The sequence below is a fragment of the Prinia subflava genome, chromosome 2 (assembly GCF_021018805.1).
Source record: "Prinia subflava isolate CZ2003 ecotype Zambia chromosome 2, Cam_Psub_1.2, whole genome shotgun sequence".
Classification (NCBI taxonomy): domain Eukaryota; kingdom Metazoa; phylum Chordata; class Aves; order Passeriformes; family Cisticolidae; genus Prinia; species Prinia subflava.
This window is the reverse complement of record NC_086248.1, coordinates 96683006-96703277: the sequence shown is the minus strand read 5'-3', so window position 1 is coordinate 96703277 and position 20272 is coordinate 96683006. Positions and strand designations below refer to the sequence as shown.

General features: G+C 39.1%; 1 protein-coding gene across 1 annotated transcript in view; it reads left to right on the top strand.

Moving 5' to 3' along the window:
• Positions 1–15282, top strand: part of NVL (nuclear VCP like) — a 38114-nt gene extending 22832 nt beyond the window's left edge. Inside the window, exons 19-23 of the mRNA XM_063391111.1 lie at positions 3919–4025; positions 7680–7756; positions 9266–9354; positions 13186–13256; positions 15012–15282. Coding sequence (XP_063247181.1) covers positions 3919–4025; positions 7680–7756; positions 9266–9354; positions 13186–13256; positions 15012–15056 — 389 coding nt within the window. The 3' untranslated portion in view covers positions 15057–15282. The remainder of the gene's footprint in view (positions 1–3918; positions 4026–7679; positions 7757–9265; positions 9355–13185; positions 13257–15011) is intronic.
• The last annotated feature ends 4990 nt before the right edge of the window (positions 15283–20272 follow it).

The following is a 20272-nucleotide window of genomic DNA, read 5'->3' as shown; positions in this document are numbered from 1 at the left end:
AAACACTACTGTTGAATGAAATCTATAATTTCCCACAATTTTCTAGCTACCAGTTTGAATTTCAGGATGGGATGCTGCTGCTTTCTGCTCTTCTCTTACTTCCCCAGGCTTTGGACATTTATAACCTCCTTAGAGAAATGCTGACCAAGGAACCAGCAGCATTTCCCCTGGGATCTGCTGTAACATGTAGGAAACATGAGGAAACATGTAACATGAGGAAACAGACAGTGATTTTTAAACTGGACATAAATTGTGATGATGTCATGCTTTCATTCATGGCCTCTTTCTCTAGCTTTCTTAAATTAATTCTTGCAAAATTCCTCTTCTATTGTTACCTTTGAGCACAATCCTAGTTTCAGTGAGTTCTGTTTTTATTAGCAAGTTTATTTTCATTTTTTTAGAGCTATTCACCTGAACCACATGTTTTGAAACTCAATAAAAAAATAATCACCAGTCTTTAACAATAGTTACAGTTTGGGTTTGGGCATTGTTTATGTTTTTACCTGTTTATACATGTTGCTGAATTAAAGGCAAGATAAGATCTAAGAAAAGCACTTGATATGTGAGGCATGGAACCATTTCTTTCATAATAGTTCTAATTCACACAAATTAGATTCTGCATTTCAGCAGCCCTTGAGTGTTGTGTATCTTTCAGAGTAACTTCAGTTGTTAAGTGCAGTGTTCACCTGGAGTCTCAGAAAACCTTTCAGGGCTTCTGAGCCTGCATTTCAGAACATCACAAATGGCAGGGCCTACATCTTGTGTACTGCAAATATATTTTTAAAAGCTGGAATGAGAGCGTGGGAGAAGTTTGATGGACTCACACAGTAGCTGTCATTGCTGATATTCAGTGACCTTCTGTAAATGTGCTTGGCTCCTGTACAGTTGAGATAAGACACAGAGAATAATCAACTGGCAATGAATGTGGGACTAAGAGATCTGGTAAAGAACAGTAGAAGGTCACTGTATAGGAATTCATGCACAGATACTTTCAATGGAACGTAATGATTCTGTAAAAATTTGCAGTAGTTTGAAGAGCAGTAGCAAACTGAAATGTGACATAATTCTCTAGAGGTTAGTGCCTGTTTGAACCCTTAAAAACAAATCAAGGAACAGATGTCCTGTAAATATCTTCTCATGTAATTATTGTCAAATTATTTGGAAAATTATACTACTGTCTTCTCATGACAGTCAACACCATTGAGCACATCAGAAGGCAGGAAATTATTAACTGGACATTTCTCCCAATAGTATATTCTGTCTGTGAGACAACTGCTTGGAAAAGGAGTGCTGTGTTTTATCACATTTCTATGCTTCACTTTCCTTCCAACTTGAGGGATAATAATAGGCTTTGAAAGAGATATCTGCAATAATTACCTTAATTTCATTAAAATGGTAAATGTATCTCAAATTAGTTGACTCTCTTTTGTTTAGGTAAGTTTTAAGATAATTGATATGGAGAGAGTGTTATGATTTACCAGGATGGAATGCTTTAATTCCTTAAAGGGGTACCTCATTCTGTTCTTTTAAATGGATATGAAGTGCATCTAATGAGTGAGTTTGTCCAACAAGTAAATACTAATTTTCTGGGTTATGTGATTTGAGTTTTCAAGAACTTCAGGCCCAGGTCTGAGCCAGAAGAATGAAATTAGTTGATTCATAAGGAGATGGGGAGGGTAGATCTGTGTTTCAGACTTTGGTGTGGTCTTGTTGCTATAAACCACCATTACTGCAGTTTATCTAGTTCTGTCAGTTGTGGTAACTGTTTGAATGCAGGCAGTGTGATCATTTCCATACAAAAAGATGAACACAACTTCAGATCACATTTGCTGTCTTCATATTGCTGGACAAATAGCAAGTACCATGTTCTTAGTGTGCAAAATGGAAACAGTATTTTCTATGGCAAACTTAGTATTTTAAAATATTATTTAATACTTTATTTTTGGAACATTAGAATGGGGAAATCAGCAAGTGCCTGGTGTTATAATGCAGGCCCTATTGAGAGTATTTGTTTTTGTGTTTGTGACATCCTTTGAATGAACTTTGCCATCTCCTGTTAATAATGGGACAAGAAACACAGAAACAGGAAAAGTGCACTTGTGTCAAAAGCAAGACAAAGTGTCATCTGGAACGATGCACAGATGTATAAGTAACGTGGTTTTGTCTGTGCCTGCCATGACAGGGATTCTGTTTAACCCTTGTTTCCTCTGGTCTGGATTAAATTAACAAAACAAGTAATTCCTTTCCCCTTCCCCCTCACCATTCTCATCACATTTGCAGTAGCTGATTTTTCTTCCATGGATGCTTTTGCCCATGACTGCTGTATCCTAAGGGGAAAAAAGCCAACTTTTGTCCAAGCAAAAGATAATGAAGTTGTCCTTAAAGTATAACTGAGAGATCAACTTGAACAAAACCATGAGCATCTTTAAAAAGTGGATCAAGACCATACTGTGGTGGGATCAGGGAGGTCAAGTATTGACAGAGTTAAGCAAACTTTTTTCATTTGCAAAAAAGCGATAGTTTTATTTCCCTGCTACTGTTTTAGGGCTAGGGTGGTATCTGTTTCCTTTAAAACATCTGTACAGTAAAGATAAGCAGCTTCACTTTTTCCAGTCCTTCACCTTTAACGTACAGGAATGCAATATTTTGTCTGTTAGCTTGTTCTGTTAGCTTGATTTGTCAGGAGGGCAGAGCCAGTGCAGGGTGTTGGCAGCTTCATTGGGAGGCCTTGATAATTTCCAGCTTTAGACTTAGATGGAACTATCATCTGTCAGTTTTGGGAGAGGATCTTGCAGTAGCTACCTCACACATTCCTATAATTTATATACTTTAAAATAGTCCGTTATAGTTAAAGTATAGATTTCTTTTATAGATTACTTTCCTGTGGGTGGTTCTGTGACTTTGCTGCTCACATTACTGTGGCATGTAGGGTATGAGAGAGTCGTAGAATCATTTAGGTTGGAAAAGACCTCAAAGATCTTGGAGTCCACCACTAAACTGTGGTTCCCAAGTGCCACATCTACAGGTCTTTTTAGTACCTCCAGGGATGGTGACTCCATAGAATTCCTTAGTGAAACAGAGCAATCAATACCATCATTGGGTTTTGGTAGATGGGGAAATAGGGCCTCAAGAAGCATTGAGAAACATCCTGCAGGCAGTTTATGCTGAAATACAGACAGGAATTGAGGCCTTTTTCAGGCCTTTTATATACCCTGTCTGTATCTCTCGTTATACCAGACTTACAAATAGTCAGTATTTATATCCTGACTTATTTTGTGTGCATTCAGTATCGAAGCCTGTGGTGCCAAAAGGCTGCTACACATTTCTGTTACACTTAAGCTTGGAATGGTTTTCTAGAAACATTTGTGATAGTTTTTGTTTTCTTACTTCTCCACACATCATAAATTCAGAGTCTGTAGTTCTCCCTGGGAAACAAATTCTGTACTTTGCAGCTATCTTTGGTATTTTCCTGGGTTTCCTGTTTTACCATTCAGATAACCATTATGTAGTAAATGCAAATGACCAATAAATTTAAGTTTGCATACGGGTGGTTGTGATTGGTCCTGTGTGTTTGACTTACCATTGTCCCTTTGGGTAGAGTTCCTTCCAGTAGAACAAACTGCAAAATGTTCTAATGCTGTATTGCCAAATATAGAGTTGTCTTCTTATCTGAAGGGATGAAACTGGTATCTCTGATCCATCATTGGTGGCTTAACTGTACTGGGTGTTAAAGACTTGTTGACAAAAATGAAACTTTTTCAATCAGCTCCTTTAATGCTCAGAGCTTTAGTCATGGCACAAATGCTTCTTTGAGTCTTGTATAATACAAATATGCATGTATTCCATCTCATCTGCAGATGTTCCTAAGGGTGCATCTCATTTCTGGATTAATTCTTTTCTATTTTTCCTCTCCCTAAGATATAATTGACCCAGCTATCCTGCGTCCTGGTAGGCTGGATAAAACACTCTATGTGGGTCTGCCACCACCTGAAGATCGACTTGCTATTTTAAAGACCATCACCAAAGTGAGTATTTGGAAATATATCCTTGATCTTGTAGCTTGGTGGAATGATGTAAGGCAAATTAAATGTTGCAAAGAACTGCAAGATCCCGTCTCATGAAACACTTTCAGCTATTCCATGAGGTCATAAAAATAATCCCTCAGCTCATCTGCTGTTAAATTTGCTCTGGGACTGCAAGGGGATGATGTATCTTGAGTGAAGCAAACCTGTTAAACATAGAAGTTGCTGCCTTTATAGTCACAGTTTGAATAGATTTAATTAGAAGATTCCTATCTGAGTGAGTAATGGGCCTAGAAGTGTTTTGTAAGCTTTTTTTGGAGGGTTCCAGACATTCAGCAGAATGATTCACAAGCTCTATCTGCATTTGCTCAACAGTAGTTGTGACACCTAATTGGCTTTAGGATTAAAAGAAGCTTGTGATGATCGAGGTTGTAGGTTGAAGTAAATGTGAAAATGTAAAATCTGTGCCTTCATGGGTCCTCCCTGTGGTGGACAGCACAATCTGCCACCTCAGAGACTTGAGTTATAGAACTCTGTGTGAGTGTTTCTCCAAGTATGGCACAGCAGGAATCAAGGCCTTAAAAAACAACAGAAAAAGCATTATGAATTACTTGGATATTTCCTACTTCTTTCCAGTAAACCAACATTGAGTGTTAAGACCAGGTGTTCTAGCAGATCTTTTTTTGAGCTGCAAAGGAGACAAAGTCTTTGCTATAGAGGAAAGATAACATTATGAGAAGTCCGGCAAAAATTGTTTTGTGTATTTGTAATAAAAGATAATCCAGACTTGTGTAACCTTAAAAGTTGTGGTGTATAGGCAGTAATTGATTCAGAATTCAGAAAGTGAGAACTTGTTGCAGCCTGCTCTTTCATGCCAAAATGAGTGTTCAGAGGGTGACCTCTCATTACAGATCAGGATGTTAGACTTTGCTTCATTTGTTCTGTGCATTGCTTCATGGATGAAAATAGATTAAGTATTCCCCCATTTGCCATTTGCAGTAGACCACTTCTTGTTTCTAAGTTTTACAGAAATGCTTCAGGTAATACTTTCTACAACCCTGTTCTTAATATTCTTCATGAAATGTTGAGAGGAATTGAGTGTAATATCTGCGAACACTATAAGGAATTATGATTTTTATTTTACCAAATCTATTTCAAAGGTAATTAGGAGTGTAGGGGAGTAGTGCAGCAGAGCTTGGTGCTTTGCTCCTTCACTGGAGCAAAGGTGGCATTAAACAGAGCTGATCTCTCTCACTCTCACAGGCTTCCCTTGCTCACACTCTCACAGCCACACGTAGCCCACAAACCCACCTGGCAAGGGCAGGATCACTCATGGGCAACACTCAGGACAAGGAACTGTACTGAGTCCTCCCTTCTTTTGGCTTCCTTTTGTGTGTCAATGACCAGCTGGTTGTTAGGGAGAACTGTTTGCAGTTTTCCATCAGGAATCAAGTTCAGAATTGCGTTTACTGCCATAAATCTTGGGCGAGGTCGCTGAAAAGTGTCTTTGCTCCCTTCTGCTGGGAATCTTTGTGCCCACAGTCCCATCTTCCTGTTGGGATAGCACCAAGAGGAGTGGCAGTGGGATGTGGTAACCCTGTTATTATCCCACTGCCACAATATTTTTGTCTTCTGCTGACAAATCAGCTTTGATGTGACCTTATCTGCTTATGGCCCTTCTTGACAGCAGGAATACATTGCAGAGTGTTTTTCAGCTTGGTTTCTGTGGGTCCTGCCCCTGGTTATCATGTTGCCTGTAATGCTTTTTAAAAAGCAAGATGCTTTCATGCATGCTTAATTCACACTAGTCTGACTATTTTGATTACAAATCCTTGTGGTGAATGAGGAGTTAAATCTTTAAAGATGTGTAGGAGTTATGTGAAAGAAGAGCATGGAGTAGGAAGAGGGGAAAATGTGGTAAATTAATTGAAATATTTCATTTTTTGTCAGATTTCATCCATGCATTCTAGGTGAGGAAAAATTTGAGAACACATTTGCTCAAGGCCAAAGAAAACAAAACGTTTGGTGCAGATGTGAGTGGCTTCTGGATGATGGCATGCATTCCCAGAAATCTCCAAGGAATACATGCACAGCATGTGGAAGCAGAATCGTTGCTGAATGAAAACGTGGATGCTTAGAAAGGCAGCATGAGGGGTAGAAAAGGGACTTGGGGGAGGTTGTCAGGAAGACAGCCAGCCTAAATGTGGGTTGAAATTTTGTTGTGAAAGACTTTTATTTCAGTTAACTTGTACAAATCAGTCATTCCCAATTATGCATATTGTGCAAGAGAAGCCTGTCTTCACATGTTTCAGTTACTACTGTACTTAAACATTCCTGCAAGCTGCATCAAGCTCCTCTGCACAAAGCTTGGCACCAGAGCAGGGAGAGCAAGAAATGCCCAATGTATTTGCTCCACAAAGCAATAGGTAAAACATTTCTTTTTAGCAGAGGAGGCTTCTCTCTGGCTTGCAATTTCCTGTAAGAATTACTAAAGTATCCCATATGAAATTGTATGAAGCTTCCTTGTTCCCAGGTTAAAGTCTCACTTTTCAGGATGTTTTCAAATCAGGCTGCTCCTTTCTCTTTTTGTTGTGGTGTTACTCTGGACTTTTTTCATTTCTAACTTAAAGAGTCATTCAGGATTGTTTCCTTACTCTGCCTAGTCCTTGACTGCTCCACTGTCTGTTAAGTATTCAAGTGTGTTAACTTGCCAGTTACTACACATTTTATTTTTTCTCTGGAAGGCACTGTAGGTGTGCAGTACATTAATTCCTCTGATGGAGTCAGAAAATAATTATTTGAATTTGTGCATTTCTGTCAAATGAGTATCTGGCAGAAATTTATCATTGTATCATAAAAGTGTTCTTTCCTGCCAAAACTCAGGTATTGTTTGATCAAAGAGACATCTTGAATCTCTGTACTATCATGATAATACTTTAGTGTTGTCTAAGGATCTCCAAGCTTACAGTGCTTGGAAGTTTTGTTGGCTAGTTTCAAATACCATTTATCTCATTAAAACTTTTGCTGTTGGAGGTGCAAAAATAGTAACAAAAGAAACCAATTCTGGGATCTTTGTGGAGGAAGCAGTAATAACATGGAAAAGTAGTGTCCAAAAATCTACAGTATATCTAAACTCCTATGAAATCTAAATGGAAAACTTTTAAGTCTGAAAATCTTAGTAACCAGAATATAAAAGATACACAATTAATTTAGTCTTAAAGGTGATAAGACTAAACTGACATGCCTATTGCTTAGCTGTTTGATTTCATCACACAGTAAAACTAGAGGAAGTTCAGCTAAACAAAGCTGCTGAAGCAACCAACTATTATTAAAAATAAGCCTACATATGGGATAGTGTTGGTGTTACAATGGCCTGGGGCAGGCTGGCCATCACTTCCTTAGAGAAAATCTAATCTGTGGGTGGCAAGTTAAAACTTAGCATTGCTTAACATTTTCTAATTAAATGGTTTTAAGGCTGATTATCCTTCTTGCCTGTTTGAGATTAAAAATATTAGTATTTGTGGATATTGCAGGAAACTTGTCAGACCCCCTATATGATTCCTGATTAAAGAAACTTAATCACTGCAGGGATATAAGATGTAAAAAAAAAAAGTATGTTTTCTTATCTTCTCTTCTTCCTTATCTCAATTCCTTTAGGATGGCACCCGGCCTCCTCTAGATAGTGATGTGAGCCTGGAGGAAATTGCTTTCAGTCAGCACTGTGAGTGCTACACGTGAGTATCTGCTAGTTTTGACTTTCATACTTTATGTGCAGGGCCAGCAGTCCTTGATGCATGGTCAGCTGTGTTTTGCTGGTATTATTAAAAGTGTTTCTTAACTTTATAAACTTTTCCTTTAGGGTATTTTTCTTGCTTTCCCTCATGCATTTTTCCAGTAGGTTGGTAGGAATATATGGATGCTGAAGTCTTCTTCATCTGGAATAGTCTTCATGTTGCAAATACAGAACAGTGGAGGCCTTTTGGTTCTCTTTGGTTTTATTTTATAATTCTTGCATCATCTGAGAACCAAAGAGCCCTTTTTAAGTTGTGGGCCCATACACAATGGTGATGAAAGCAAATTGGTTAAACAGCCATAACCAACTTGTTGGATTGTTCTGTCACAGAGCTGAGAACAATCTGTTTGACAGAGTAATGAGGGCCCATTTCAGCATGTGCCTTGGGAATAGCAAGGTGTGGCTTTAGGTAAAGCTTGATGGCCATACCTGTCAGAATAATTTGCAGTTATGGTCCATAAAACCTAAAAAGCTATAAGCTATTCAATAATTTAGTAATAATCAATGTTTTTATGGAGTTCACCAAAGAGAAAGTTTATGACAGGCTGCTTGCCACAATATTACTTGGGAAAGATGAGTCATTTTCCTTTTTATACCTTTCACTCACTGGTTTATAGTCCAGTGGTCTTTTTGTTCAGTGTGTGGAGGTTTTATTTTGGTTTTTTGTTGTGGGGGTTTTGTGGGTTTTTTGTTTGAGGTCTTGTTGTTTGGTTGTGGGTTTTTTTGATGTTTGTGTTTATCTGTATTTTGAGTTTGGGGGTTTTGTGTGTGTGTTGCATGTGTGTTTGGGTTTTTGTTGTGGGTTTTGATGTCTTTGTTTTGGGTTTGTTTGGGGTTTTTCTTTTATCTGGTTTGGTTTAATTTTTGATTTTTAAATATTTTATGCCTAGTACCCCCAAGTGAAGCATGGGGAGTTAATTTTGAAATTTTTTTTTTGGTTCAATGACTTTCACCAGTTGAAAGATGTGAAAAATTCCAGCTGTTCCAGTTCCAGGAAACTGAAAAGAAATACTTAAACTGATCTGACCATGTTTTGTGGATACTATTATTTTAAGAGCATGTTAACTTTATTATTGATGCAGCTTGGAGCAACTCCTTTTTGTAATGCTGAGGGATTTCATTTGAATCTTTCATAAGATTTATAAAAAAAAGTTGTGTTCCCAAGAAGTGGCACAGTATTGATCAACCCTTTGGCATTTTCAGAAACACTGGATGAGGGTTTTGCCTCTTCCCTTGTTTCTCATTAATTTGATCTTAATTTGTGGCTGAAATCTGAAGGGCATCACTCCATAATGAAGGTTGCAGACTGTGTAATGATCAGGCCTCTTTCCAGTGTTCTTAAGATGAAACTTTGTGACAGCACAACCAAATTTCAATGTCATTTTTAGTGTCTTGTCTTTCTATATGCCATGAGCAAAAGAGATTTATCCCTTGTTGTTTGTATTCCTAGGGGGGCAGACCTTTCTGCTCTCGTGCGTGAGGCTTCCATTTGTGCCTTGAGACAGGAAATGGCCCTGCAGAATACTCAAAGCAAGAAGGGTAAGAAAGCTTTAAAATGAAAATCTTAACTGAACAGTGACAGGATAAATGGAATATAAAGTATTTAAAGTAGTTGAAGACAAACATAAGGCTGTGAAAGCTGTACATCAATGACTGATTGACATCTGAGCCAAGCAAAAATTAAGTTACATAAGGACAGGTAGGGGAGGGTACGGGAAAAATGGTTATGCTGGAAGTCAGCATAATTCTTATTTTTAAAGAATTGAAGGCTGCAACCTTAAAGAAAAGTTTCTGTTAAACAGTTATGTAAACTGATTATTTTCTAGACTAAAGACCCTTTTGCTAATTTTCCCTGTCACTACCAAAGACTGTGTAATGGGAGGAGGCTTGTAAACTGCACATTCCCTGATTCCCTACCTTTGGCACCCAGCTGTGTTATGTAACTGAACATGTACATCCAGTACTGATAGAGCTGGGAAAATCTCAGTGCCACTTTTGATCTCTGGTGCTTAGCTCATCAGTGCCTCTTGCCAGGACTTTAACAGGGAGTTATAAATTGATTCAAGTACAATCTTTGCCCTTTCATTATGTGTCTGAACTGTTTAAGTTGTATTTTCCTGGGGATTTTTAAATTATAGATTGAAACTTTTATATAAAATGCCTGTCTGTTTAGATTTTTCCCAGTAATTTTGTTTGTTATTTTACCCTCAAGTCAAAATGCAAAGCTAAGATGGAATCGTGACGTTTCAGATTATGTCCTTGGAAAATATCATAGGCTTTCATTACGCCCCTGATTTCTAAGAGCAACACTGGTATTTTAATGGCTTTGAGTGATTCTTTTTGATCTGGTACGTATCCAGTCTCGCCTGGTTTTTAGCAGCAGTAGGTCACCAGAGCACAGTGTTTGTATTCCCTGTTCTGAGGCAAAAAGCGTGTTCAACTAGAGGAGGAAAAAAACTGAGCTCTAAAAACCTTCCCAGCTGTATGACTTGGTTACCTTGGGTAAAACTCTTGTTTTGAGGTGGAAATATCTGAGTTTATCCTGGTCATTTTTATAATTGCTCAGAATACAGCAGGCTTTATTCAGAGCTGTTCATCCCTTGAACCCAGCCTTCACAGTTAGGATTGCAGCCTAAGCACTGACTTGTGAATGTGTCAGCAGCCAGCAAGTCCATAATATATGTACAGCCTGATTTGCATGTTTATTGGAGCTGTTTGCTTCGACTGTCCTGGGGTTTCCAAGATGTCAGCCCTGATTGGTATGAAAACATGTGAGGTGGTTTCTGATTTGAGACCCTGTTCGTTTTTATCTTCAAGATAAGGCTGGGGATTTCTTCCTTCAGTGTTCAGCAGGACACGCTCCGCTGCCTCCCCTCCCAGCTCTGCCTGGCCGTGGGTGGGTGCTGAGTGTCCTCCTCAGTCAGTCCTTTGCAATCAGGGCTGCTCCTCTCTCATCTGCAGAAACTGTTGCAACTTCTTGTTATACCTGATGTTTTCCCTCTGGAATAAATTCAGGGGTGTGGTTTTTTTAACACTCAGCAGTGGTTCGCTTGAAGGTGCTTTTAGACAGTGAAATGGAAAGGTGTCCTTTTTGTGATATTTCTTAGGAGAATTCAGAAATTCTACTGCCAACCTGAACAGGCCTAGGCAAGCTGATCATGTTAGTCACTATGGTCTGAGAATTGCCAGATACAGAAGTTTGTAGGGGAAATTCCAAACAATTGGGCAGATTTACACTTTTATGAAGTACCCCTGGATTTCCTCATCATTGGGCCAGAAAGGTTCCCTGTCATTTGCAAACTTGGACTTTCACTTCTGCCTCCCTTTTCCAAACTGCTGAAGATGCTGAATAAAAGTGATTTCAGCACCACTGCCAGAGTGGGACCCACCCTACTGCAGCAGCTCTGCAGTTTCTTAGTCAAGTTCCCCAGAAACTTTGTGCTCCTGGTGACTTCTTCCCACTGATATCTTAACTCACCCGTTTAGCTTAATGTTGTATATTTATTTCAAACAGATCTAGTTACACAGAATGTACAGGGTATGAGAAGTAATGGGAGAGGTTCTTACTCCTGTTTCAGCTGCAGTGACAAACACTTCTAAACTGTGACCCTTTCTGTACATTTTTATAAAAGATAGCTAGTGGTCCCACATCACCTGCAGTCTGTAAGGCTGATCCTAAGCAGAGAATCTGTGAGACTTTTTGTTGGAGCAGTTAAGAGCAAGTGTGGTTTAACAAGTGAGAATAAAGTTTTGCTTCTTTGCAGTTGAATTTGAAAAGTAAAGTCTCATCCTTGTTTGGTAGGAACCACATATCCCTCACTTATCTATGCAAACAGGAAAACACCAATTCCATATATAGAGTTTTGGGTATGTTGTCTTATTTTCAGAAGATTGTACCTGTTGATATACTTCATTATTTTTATTTCTATACAAATGGTTTAAAATAATGAAATATTTGTACCTACTTATTCAGACTAAATGGTTTTGTCATCAGAAATGGAGGCAAAGTGTGTTAATGCAAGTAGCCATGGTCTAGATTACTCACAGCTTCATTTTCTACGTGGTCAAGCTTTGGGCAAGCTTTTATCACATAATAAGCATGAAGTAATCTAACTTATTGCAATAAGAGGTCAACTACCTAACAGGAGATTTTATCCCTCCCTATAGCATTGTTGCAGTTTGATTAAAAATTACATCCTTAAAAACAAAAGTGAAAGCAAAATTAAATTCTTATAGCTTCATTTTATTGTTTTATGGAGTTTTAATGACTCAGTCTAAAAGTAATCTGTCTTCTGGGGAAATCCCAAGTTGAACCTTTTCCTTACTGGAAATAGCATTTCCTTGGGAAATAGGTTGAGTTCCTGATATCTTAAACTTGCATCTTCAAATTTTCCAGGTATAAGTTTATCTGGTGATAGGAATGTTGAACATGAGCTCCAGAGAAGTGAGATAGAGAGCAGTGAGAATGTATGTTTAGTTCAGTGAACTTTAACCTTCATCTTTACTTTTAACACAGGTAATAACTGTAGGCTATTTGCTCTTGTGCTTTATACCTTAGACAAGGTATATTTAATTTTTAATTTAGTATCTTCCATTTGCTGTTTAGTCTTTTACTATATCAGCAGCAGATTTTTATTCAACTCAGACTCAAAATATATTAATTTTTAGGAGTTTTTTCATGATGGCATGTCCCATTTCATGTGGCAGAGGTGGAAATAAAACCAATAATCATCCTAATGAAAGAGATGAAAAGAATGCACCACACAAGACTACAATTTGTATTTCTGTCATATCTGATACCACTGTGCATAGTGTTAGCTTGTAATGAACCTTTTATAGTAGTGGCATCTTGGGATTCTTAAATCCAGACTAAACAAGGTACTTCCTTGTGAGAGAAGAGGAATCCATGACTTATTTGAGGTATGCTTATATTTTAACATACTAAAAAAACCTGTTCTAAAGGTTATTATTAGGAATAATTACTGTGGGCAACTGCATTAAGGTCAAAAAGGCAATTTGCATAAACTTAAATACAGGGAGTTGTGGCAGTGAAAGCTTTCATCACTTCTGGGTAATGCCAGAGAAGGCAATGATATGAAGCCAATTACTGAGAAATTAAGTAGAACTGGAATGATAGCAAAATGTTTTCCAGGTAGTCCTTAATAACAGGGAAGTTTAATATTGAATTTATGTGTGAAAAAGAAAAAAAAAAAGTCTAGAATTGGAAGCAGCAGAATTTGAGGAGTTCACTTCCAGAAAGGTTAAGGGAATTCAGTTAGTTAGGTTTCATGAATGCTGCCTTGAAACACATGCAAGTCACTTCAGTGTCAGTCTGCAATTTTAGTAATTTATTATGCTTTGTTCTTGAAGGGGAAATCAAGATTTCTCGTAAACACTTTGAAGAAGCTTTCAAGAAAGTGAAGTCTTCAGTGTCCAAACAGGTAAGACAATATTCAAGTATGTAAGGCTCATGACTCCCTTGGGAAGGGACACTCTTCTGATGACTGGTGGGAAGGGTTAAGGCTGCAGCATCCCTGGATGGATTTCAAACTGACACTACCTGCATTAAACAAACCCAGAGTTTGTGGTAAGGTCAGAAATGAAAGCCTCCCTTTTCAGCTGCAGATGATGCACTGCATGTCGATGTCTTAGCAAGATACCAAGGTTGTTTTTTAGTGTGGTGCCCTGGACTTCACTGACATTCCCAGACTGATTATTAACCTGGCCCTAAGCTCTTATGTCTGCGGAGTTTTCAGTTAGAAGTCAAGGCCTTTGGAGTGCATCACTTCCTGCCACAACCTCTCCTCCCCCGTAATGATGACACACAAAGATGCTCAGCCCTTTCTGCTGATGCTCAAGAGATGTAAATTTGAGATGGGACATAAAACACACTTCATTATCTTAGTTATTTCCTATAGCTTTTTTCATTATTTGGATTTGTCAAGGAAGTTTGTTGTAAAGGTTTCCTTATGCCTTGTTTCTTTTAATGACTGAAAGGAAAGCTGTTCAGTCATCTTAATTACTATAATTTAGAAGTTAATATATAGGGATTGCTATTTTTGCAGCGCTTTGTCTAGGTCTCCATGTGTTGCCAAGAGTGTACTGCAGCCAGAATACACTAATGTAACACTAGCCAGAGAGAAGTTAGGAAACTATTTCCTTTCATTATTATTGTATTTTGATGGTCAGTGACCTTTCATAAAATTTAAAGGTGATCTTTGGCTCCAAGAACCTTTAAAGATTATGCTGGTTGTTGTTTTCCCCTTGCTAATCGCTAAGCAAACAGCCACAAGAATTTAAAACATCTCCTCTAACACAGCAAAGACTTAAGTATTAGGACATATTCCTTCTGGTTAGCCAGAAATGTTATTCTGCATCTCAAAGGCAGCTTAAATATCCTATGTCTGAGAATCCTATATTTCAGTTATATTAATCTGAAGACTTTTCAGTTGGGTATTTTGAAATATCTTTTGCGGTGCAAGATCCTTATCTCCATTTCCTGATACTACTTCCTATCTGCTAGACAAATTCAGTGTGACAAAAACTCTACAGACCTTACTATGAATACTGGAAAATTAAAAAAAAGGCTAAAAGAGCTACATTTTACTGATCTAGTGCACCTCCCTCTTCTGTCCCATACACATCTCTTTGGTTTAATTGGCTGACCCAAGATAAACAGAAACAATTCTTAAAGCTGTGGACAAACATCACCTTCTGAGGGCAGTTATTTCAGTGGAAGTATTCTGCTCCCCAAAACTCTCCTTCTGAGTGACCAGTGAAAAGGGTTAAGGAACAGTGAAGTTCTAGCAAAGGATGATCTTGTCTGTTCATTGTGCAGAACTAGATTTGGGGGGTGGGGAAGTGTCAATTCAGCAGCTCCTGTGTTGAAAAGGGCAGTGCCTTCTCAGGGAAGGTGCCACCTGCTCTAGCATGGCAACTGGAACTGTAAGAACTCTGCCTGAGGCCTCTGGGAAGCACACAATTGGTGACTCTCCCTGGAGAACCTCTTTGATGAGCCAGGGTAGTGGGGGTTTGTCTTATTTAGGTTTTTGTTTGTAAATGTTTTAAAATGCAGCTAGTGACTCATACAGCTGGTTTGTTTCACTTGCTTAAATAATACACAAAGTCACTTTTAAATATTGTGTAATTTTTTACCACTGTCTGAGGTATTTTTCTTCTTCTCTTGGCACTGTTAGGATCAAATAATGTATGAAGAACTGCATCAGTCACTGTGCAGGTGACACATTTGGGACCATTCCCAAAAGGGACTAACTCTACACTGGTGAAGAGTTCTGCAGTTCCTGTGCCTGTTTTCAAGAGCCAAGTTGGAAAGGAGCTGTACTAAATTCATCTCTCAACTTTTTATACTGCATCTGAAAAAGAGATCATCACAACCTACTGCTCTAATGCATCCTTAATTTAACTGTCTCCAGAATAAAAGATACAATTCGTGCTTCCTTCTTATAACCATTTACATTTTCCAAATTATTGCTCTTAGTGCTAAAAAGCTAATACTATTCTCATCTATTTGGTGCCCTGCATCAGAAATCTCAGAGGCACAGGCTAACCCTTCCAAGTGTTTACACTGCTCAAATAGCTGTTTTCAACCATCAGAGAAAATTGCTGTGTTTTCCAGAACAAGGACACTGAAAGAAGCACTGGGAGGACAGAGCTGTGAAAGAAGCCTGGGAAAGTGCTGCACTGGATGTTATCACACCATTAATCATGCATTTTCCAAGTACGGGGACACAAGATTGTGCCAGCACAGGTTCTCAGAGCTGCTAACAGCTCCCTTCCACCTTACCAAAATAAACTGCCCACAGATGGCAAGCTGGGAGGGTTACCTAGGAGAGAGTCAAGTCTGGAAACTGGAGAAATGCTATGATGCTGTGATACAACCTAGGAAACGTTTGAGTTAAGAGGTACTTAACAAGGTGGTTCTTAATTATTTTTCTTAAACAGATAAATTTTCAAAATGGGGAAGTATCCAAGTTAAGACAAAACACTGAAAAGTGACAGACTATGAAACCTACAAACCTTCAGGGAAAAACCCCAATGAAATAGTTTTTGTAAGCAACATCTAATCTGTAAGCATCCCCTCCTATTATTTAAACACTTAAAAGGAAGATCCTTTAATCTCCTACTTGAATTCAGTTAAACAAATACCCTGAACAACCAGATCTGACTTTAAGACTGACCTTGATAGAGAATTGTACCTTACATCTTAAACTGTTCTCAGAACTACCAGCTAACAAGAAGTCTTACTGCACCTTTTTACCCAAAAAGTAAATGTTGATGGTTATCATATATAACTTACCACCACAGACTTGCATTTTAAAAATATTGATGCTCATAGCAGCTTGTTCTTACCACTGGGATTTTTGCTCTACATGGGATGACATTCCCTCCCTGTCCTAGGAAAACTGGAGCCTCAGTGACTCAAATTCTGACTCGTAAGACTAACAAATTAGGTCCCTGTATATAAAGCAGATGATGATGTGCTTGCTTTTAATTGTAAATCAGGCTTGAAGCTTTAGCTATAATTCCCAGAAATCCAAGATGATGCATCATCATTTTCAGTCAATACCAGGGTGGAAGGAAACCTCGATTATCATCTCGTTCAACCTTTCCTGGCAAAACGCAGTCCAGACATGATGGCCCAGCACCCTGTCCAGTGAACTCTTACAAGTGTCTGACACTGGGGAATCCACCACTCCCCTGGGGAGATTTTTCACAATGGGAACAATCAACTAGTGGAATAGTTTTCCTCATTTCCAATTGCAAGCACGCTTTACCCCTCATCTTTTTCATGTCACTCTTGTAAAAAGGGGATCTCCCTCCATCTTCTTTGTAACCACCCCCGGAAGATGGTGGTAAGTTCTCTTCCTGAGGTTTATTTTCTCAAGGCTGCACAAACACAGTTCTCTGTCTTACCTCCTAGTACTACAACAGTATAATAATAATGATACACTTCATTCACTTGAGTGGCTGAGTGAACCAATGAAAAGAATAAGTGATTTCTCCTTTATGGTATACAGAGAAGATTCCTACTATCCTACCTGAGGATAGCTGCAGCTGATGAGCTCAGGCAGGAGTGGAGTCCTCGAGCCCTGGCATATCCATCTAAGAATTTTCCTTTCCTTTTATGATGATATTCCTGTCTATGTATGGAGCAAGAAAGCAAAGTAGGACTTGCAAGGCAAGATTAGGGAGGAAGTGCTATCAAGGAGTAGTAATAGCACTACAGCCCTGTCAGCAGTGCCAGCACAAAACACGTTTATTATTCAAGGTGTCGCACGATAGTTCTTCATAGCAGGTGATAAAGGAAGAGGAAGTGGGGTTCAGAAGGGTTTGAATGCACAAGAAAATCTTGAAAGTTCAAGTGAAAGGCAGAAAGAGCCAGCTGAGTCAAGTGTCCATATCCTGTCTGCTCACCTTGTCTGGGCTCCATGTGCAGCAAGGAGCAGGCAAGGGTGGGCAGCTGAATTCCATTTGCCTGCTCACACATGAGTGTTGCACCCACACTGCTCCCTGTGGGAAATTCTGCTTAGGCTGTAGTATATATCACTAAGTAAACAATGATCCTTTGTACAGAAGAGATCCTTTGTACACAGAAAATAGGAACTGCTTTAAGGAATGAGCCTTTTCACCCCATAGAGACAAATACTTTGTTCTGCATATGCAGCTACCACCCCTCTTAGCAGACATGCCTCAAGGTTTTGCCTCCAGTCATCTTGTTTCTGTTGTGACAAGATCAAGAAATTGTTCATCATGCCATTCGCCTCTCCCTTTTCCTGAGGCTAACAACACATTGAAACCACAAGAATGATCCTGTCCCAGAGCATAGCAGGTGCTAACTTAAGCATGGATAGGGGGCAGAGGCAGCACAGAGGACTGTCAAAAAGAGAAAAGTAAAATGCTGTCTTCATTCTTGGCTCTTAGGAAACTTTTTCCACACCTTTGTCCTGACTAAAGTCTTGTCTCCCACTTCAGGTTTGATTGTGAAATAGAAGATTGTCTGGAGAAAAGACAGTTACGTGCAGTTGCAGGTTGCTGTGCTAAAGGCAGATCCATGTGATTCACACACCTACTTATCAGGTTGTTTTCCTTGCAGAAGCAATGTTGGCAGACCCAGAAGTGGCTCCTGTGCCTTGCAATGCACAAGCTAAACAGCAGAACTTGCTTTGCTGCAAGTCTTTTGAGACTTCCAAATTACAGAGGAGCACAGTTTCCAAAAGCTGTGCCAAACTACTTACATAAGGTTGCTGCTTCAAAGTCACTTTCCTCCTTGGTCCAACAGGAGCAGGGCAGCCTGCAGTCTGTAGCACTGATGTTATCACCTGCTGAGCCTCATCACTGAATAAGGAATGAACAGCTTTAAGCTCTGCTGTGGCATGCCACTTCATCTGATAGAAGGAATAAATGTCAGGGAGGCAGAGGTGAGCCACTGACCTCAGCATCTGGCAGTGGCCACTTACCACGAACAGATCCGTGTCTCAACACCCACAGACCTTTGCCTTACGTGCTCGCTCAGTGAGTTCACCAGGGGAGTTCAAGACACAACTGGAAGGCTCAGCTGCTTCAGCTGACCTGATTCCAAGCAGAAATCTCTGCCCAGGGTCTGAAACAGGGAGCTCTGCAACCAGACACATGCACCCATTCAGCACGTTAATGCTGGGAAGCAGACAGGTCCAACAGCAAACGGGGAATGCCGGAGGCAAGGGTTGTTCTGAAAGAGGAGCATACCCACGCCTGTCCTGTGGGAAAACTAATGCCTAGTGCCATCAGATTCCAGGATGCATTACTTACTCCACTTTAAGCAGCTCCAGATAATTAGGGCAGGGAGTGTTAAAAGCCATGCAGGAAATTTATTCTGAAAACTGCAGGTCAGTCTAAAAGCCCTGAAGGGGATTCAGAGCTCTGCACAATTTATCTGCAACTAAAATACTTGGGTGACAGGTAAAATTCCTGACTGACCTCACACAAAGGAGATGTTTCCCAAACTGACAAACTGAAAGGAACAAACTCTAATAAACATGTAGAAACACCAAAGTTAACTCATTCAGCCTGAACAGATTTAGAAAAAACAATTGGGTTAACTGTCAAGGCTTTTTAGGTTTAGTTTGTTCTTCAGGAGTCAATGAAAGCTCCCTCCAACTTTGAGATAAAATGTTTCAAAAATTCTACTAACCCCTTTCTGTCAGATGTATTTTAATTGTATTAATGGCAACTATTTAATTCCTTAAAGCAGTAACTGGATGGTTCATATGTGGGGTTTTTTTTAATGTTAGTGTTTCATATTTCTATGTCATGCCTTTGGAGTAAACACCATGCTTTCTCCAGTCATACTTAAATTCATTGTTCATTTAGAATATATCAAGTAGTCCAGCTAGTCCTAATTACTTTCACCAGGGGATCAGAAATGCTTCTAACTTTTTTAGAGATGAAACTGAGTACCTTTCAAATTCTGTGCTTCTGCAGTTATTATTTTTGTTAGCTGCTAAGGCTTTTTAAGTATTACACAGGAATTATATGCCAAGAAGGGTTGCTACCAATGCTTGCAAGAATCAGGCCATTGCTTAAATCTAAAGTTAAATCTCACTGAGTCAGATTAACCTAACACAGTAAATTGTTCTCCAACAGGTACCCAGTAGCAGATGTTTCAGAAAGAGTATGGTAAGCACAGATATCTCCCTAAAAATTCTCCACTATTCAGTACCTCTTGAAGTGAAAATAACGTATTTATAATTTGAGTAGGAAAGGAAAACTCATAGTCAGAACACCTTACAGCAACACTTGCAATTTTAAACAAAAAGATGGCAACTTCAGCCCTGTTTAAAAGCAGAAATTCCATGAAGTAGGAAACTAACTATAAAATTTTTACTGTGAACTCTGCTTATCTTAAATATTCACGTAGGATAACTGGATTTCTTAACTTTAGCTCTTAGCCATAAAACTTGGTAGACACTTTCCATCCTTCATCCAGCTGTGATAAATCATCAACATCAATGACAATTTAAGAAAGAAAGAGTGATATTAAGTGGCTTAAAAACAAACAGGTTTGCAACTTCTTACACCTTTACAAGTATTTCAACCCAAGTCAGTTTTCCCCTGAGTAGGGAGCAAAGGCAGTTATCACCACTCAATAGCAAGGTGTCAAATCTGCTTTAGAATTACCAAATTTCCCTAAAGCTTAAGTCCTTCAGCATAAGGGGACCAATCAAGAATTCACCCAGTATTACTTCCATCTTTGCTTTTTAATTACATGTGAAAACACTGGACAAAGCCTGTTTTGACATTACACTCCACCCTGAGCAACACACCGGCTACGTCGCAGGTTATGGGCATAATGGAGTCACTCTGTAGGTGGCTGGCAGACTTTCATACCACTTCTATTGCTTAGCCAAGATAAGGGCCCACACTCAACAAAACACTCATTAAAACAGCACCACAGCCG